The following is a 4,188-nucleotide window of genomic DNA, read 5'->3' on the forward strand; positions in this document are numbered from 1 at the left end:
TATTCTATATATAAAGTTATTAATCTGAGCTCATATGATATGGATGGCCCCTTTATTCAGTCAATTAAGAAAGATAATCTCTGATTGTGTTTCTAAAACCCTTATACAATGTTTCACAAAAATGTATTTACTGAGGAGGTCAAAGGAAATCTGTATAGAATTCAGAAAGGTGAAAATATCACATTTAGCAATCATTCACAACTAGAAGGTGAGTGACTACTTGATTAAACAATTATCTTTAAATTTCTTCAAACTTGGTTTTCTGTGTTACAGTATTACAACAGAAACAAAGCAGGCTATTTGGAGGCTTTTATAAGATGCCTAATTTTTTTGCGGATATCAGGAAAGTTTAGACCATAAACAATAGGGTTTACAAAGGGTGGTATAACAATAAATTCAAGTGAAATGACAACACTCAGAGCTATAGGAAGTTCCCCAGTCATAAATCGACTCAAAGTGAGCTCACAAAAAATAGCAACTGAGAAATTTAAAAGGATCACCATGTGTGGAATACAAGTTTTATATGCTTTGCTCCTGAACTCTTGTGTGCTTCTTTGACAAATTATAATAATTCTGACATAGGTATACAGTATAAAACTCAAAGGGATAAAAATTGTTGTGATAGTTACAATCAGGCCATAAATATTATTAATAGTAATGTTCACACATGAGAGTTTGACAATTTCATAGTTGTGGCAGTACACCTTTAGCAATTTGTTACCACAGATTGTCAACCTTGCAGTCAAAAGAGCACTAATACCAACAAAAGTAATTGGATAAACCCATGCTATAACTATTAGAAAAGTTAGAAACCGTGTGGTAATTATGTTGTTGTAATGCAAAGGTTTACTGATTGCAACAAACCTATCAAATGCCATTAACATCAATATTGTAAGTTCAAAAGCTGCATATGAGTAAATTACAAAACTCTGTATGATACATGCTTCAAAGGAGATTATATGTGCATCATAGAGCAGGTCTGTCAATAACCTTGGAAAAAAGCCAGCTGTACCATATACAGAGTTGATGGACAAGCATGACATCAAAATGTACATGGGCTTGTGCAATGTCTTCTCCAGAATTATTACAAGAACAATAAGAACATTAAAGTATATGACAGCACAGTAAAAAATAAACCCCAAAGTGAAGAAAGCATATCTTATGCACCCAAGATTTTCAAATAACATGAAGTAAAAATATGTTCCATTTTCCATTTTCCTTACACAAGGAAAACTTTCATTGACCTGAGGAAGAGAACAAACAAAGTTCATATGTTTTTAGACCATAAATAAACAAATAAACATTCATCTCAGAATGTTTAGCCACAGTGTCTTATACATGTAATGCAACCCTAACTGTAAATTCTTAAGTGTGTTCAGTAATATAATAATCATTCAATTAAATTAATGGTTAGCACAGTAATAATTAAACACAGTCTAAGAAAAACTGTTGTTGTTGTTTTTAACTTTACAAACATTATTAGAAATACCTTATGTTATATACTCTGAAATGACCATCACTGCATCTTCATTAAAATTGCAGGTAATGAACTCTATTTGTGTTCTGATTTAGTTGGACTGTGGAGTCACCAGTGTATGCTACTGTATTTATAGTATCTAACACATCTCAGGGGCCTGTTGTGGCCTCTCAAGTCCTCTGAAGTTTGATTTCACTAAAAACATAAATTAAAAGCATATATGTAAAACATAAATAGAGCATATACATTTAGCATAATTCTGCTTTCCAAACTTTCCACTGCAAATAATAATTATTAACTCTTTCCTCACTAGCATTTATTTTTTATTTTTTTATCATTATCACAAAACATTCATGGCCCCCAGAGTATTTTGTGGTATGAATGTCTGAACCTGCAATATATCAAAAGAAAGAACAGAGCTTCTGCTAAAAAAAAAAATGGGATGAAGCTTCATGACATATTGGATTCAGAATGATTATCCAAACATAGATGGAGTAGATCGAGTCCATAAACACCCCTAAAGCTTCACAGTCCTATAACTCTTCCTAGGTCAACATTTCATTTGGTAACGTTAGGCAATTTTGATTTATATACTGTTTAATGTTTGATGTTCACCTTATTTCCAATGTGATTTAGCAATGCTTCTATCTCTTTTGGGTGACAAACAGCAGATGAACCCAAGAGCAGAAGAATAACTTGCAGGCTTAGATGACTGAACAAAAGGTGCTTTTACTGAAGAGTCCAAGTTTAAAAGTACAACAAAAGGGAAAAGATGAGCAAAAGGTAAATCCAAAAATACAACAGACTTAGCTTTCTTGGCAAGAAAAATACAAGCATAGTAGGCTCAAGACTAAACACAACTGAAAGAAAGAGGCATGCTTATATAGGCCAACACAAAGAAGCTAATGAGCCCCACAGCTGGGAGAAATCAAATACTAATGAGTAGCAACACAATGAATTCTACAGAAGCTGGGGCCACCTAGTGGCTGGGAGAATCATTACAGGTCAGCGCCAACTAGAGGCTGGGAGAGTCATTACAAGCTGCGGCCTTACAGGAGCCCAGGAGCCTCCAGGAAGTGAACCGCCGGATGTAGGTGAGGTTCCTGTGATCCGTCCAGATAAGGAATGGGTGTTTGGCACCCTCCAGCCACTGTCTCCACTCTTCAAGTGCCAACTTCACCGCCAACAGCTCTCGGTTACCAATGTCGTAATTCCTCTCAGCTGGGGAAAGTCCATGTGAGTGATGAAGTTTGTGATCATTCCTTGCTCTCTGCGACAAGACCTACCCCGACGTCCGAAGCATCCACCTCCACTACAAAGGGCAACTCGGGATCTGGAAAAGTCAGAATGGCTGCTTGAGATGGAAGTGAAGAGCTGCTTGAGTTGGTCAAATGTGTGATAAGCCCTTCCAGTCCACTTAAATGGGCTTGATACCTTCTTGGTAAGAGTGGTCAGGAGTTCTGCAATAGTTCTGAAGTTCCTAATGAACCTCCTATAAAAATTGGCAAATCCCAGAAAACGTTGGACCTCTTTGTCAGTTCAGAACCGCCTGAATCTTGCCAGGATCCATCTGGACGTTGCCACTAGAGACAATGAATCCAAGAAAAAAGACAGTGGGTACATGAATTTCACTCTTCTCTAGTTTGACAAATAATCCATTCCTCAGCAGTTGAGATAGGATGAGTGGGAAATGCTCTTGATAACAACGAGAGAAGATGAGAATGTCATCAAGATAAACAAATACAAACTTGTTTAGCATATCTCGTAACACATCATTAATAAGTGCCTGAAAATGGCTGGAGTATTGACTAGCCCAAAGGGCATTGCCTGATACTCATAGTGGCCATTTGGAGTGTTAAAAGCAGTCTTCCACTCATCTCCTTCTCTTATCTTAACAAGGTGGTAGGCATTTCGAAGGTCTAATTTTGTGAAAATGGTCGCCCCTTGTAGGAGTTCAAAGGCCGTGGTCATTAGTGGCAGTGGGTAGCGGTTCTTTTCCATAATGCGATTAAGTCCCCAGTAATCAATGCAAGGCCGAAGACGCCATCCTTCTTCCCCACGAAAAAGAAGCCAGCAGGAGCTGGCGACGTAGATGGATGGATTAATCCACTGTTAAGAGCATCATTGATATATTCCTCCATGGCAGCTCTTTCTGGGGCAGAGATGGAAAAAAGTCTCCCTCGAGGAGGTTCCCAGGAGCAGATTAATTGCACAGTCATATGGCATATGGGGTGACAGAGAGGCTGCGCGGGTCTTGCTGAAGACTTCACAGAGGTCTGTATATTATAAGGGGACTTGAGACAGCTCAGGAGGAAGCACCAGGACTCTGGAGGCCACAGTGGATTGGGCTGGTGGCTTTAGAGGAGTGGGCAGCAAGCTTGGAGGTGGTTGGTCATGAATCAGTAGGTGTCTTCAGCAACTCGGAAAAATAACAGAGAGAGAGACCTGAAATATCACAATTAGTGCCCCAAGCAGTCACTACCCTAGCGGTTCAATCTATATGTGGATTGTGAAGGGATAACCATTGGAAGCCAAGAATTAAAGGGAACTCTGGTGAATGGATCAAGAAAAACTGTATCTTCTCATTATAACAACCAATTTAGAGATGGAGGAGTGTAGTGCACTGGCTAACCTGACCAGAGCCCAGGGGTCTACCATCCAATACAATTATGGTTAAGGGTTCTTGAAGAGAGATGGGCTGAACTCTCAGG

General features: G+C 38.8%; 1 protein-coding gene across 1 annotated transcript; it reads right to left on the minus strand.

Moving 5' to 3' along the window:
* Nucleotides 1–296: 296 nt before the first annotated feature.
* LOC311091241 (olfactory receptor 51I2-like) lies at nt 297–1,214 on the minus strand (the record flags this gene model as incomplete). Its single annotated transcript, XM_084127061.1, has 1 exon — nt 297–1,214. One exon carries the CDS (start codon nt 1,212–1,214, stop codon nt 297–299), a length of 918 nt encoding a protein of 305 aa, XP_083983187.1.
* Between the last annotated feature and the right edge of the window lie 2,974 nt (nt 1,215–4,188).

This window comes from Abramis brama, assembly GCF_963993115.1.
Source record: "Abramis brama genome assembly, chromosome: 10".
Lineage (NCBI taxonomy): Eukaryota > Metazoa > Chordata > Actinopteri > Cypriniformes > Leuciscidae > Abramis > Abramis brama.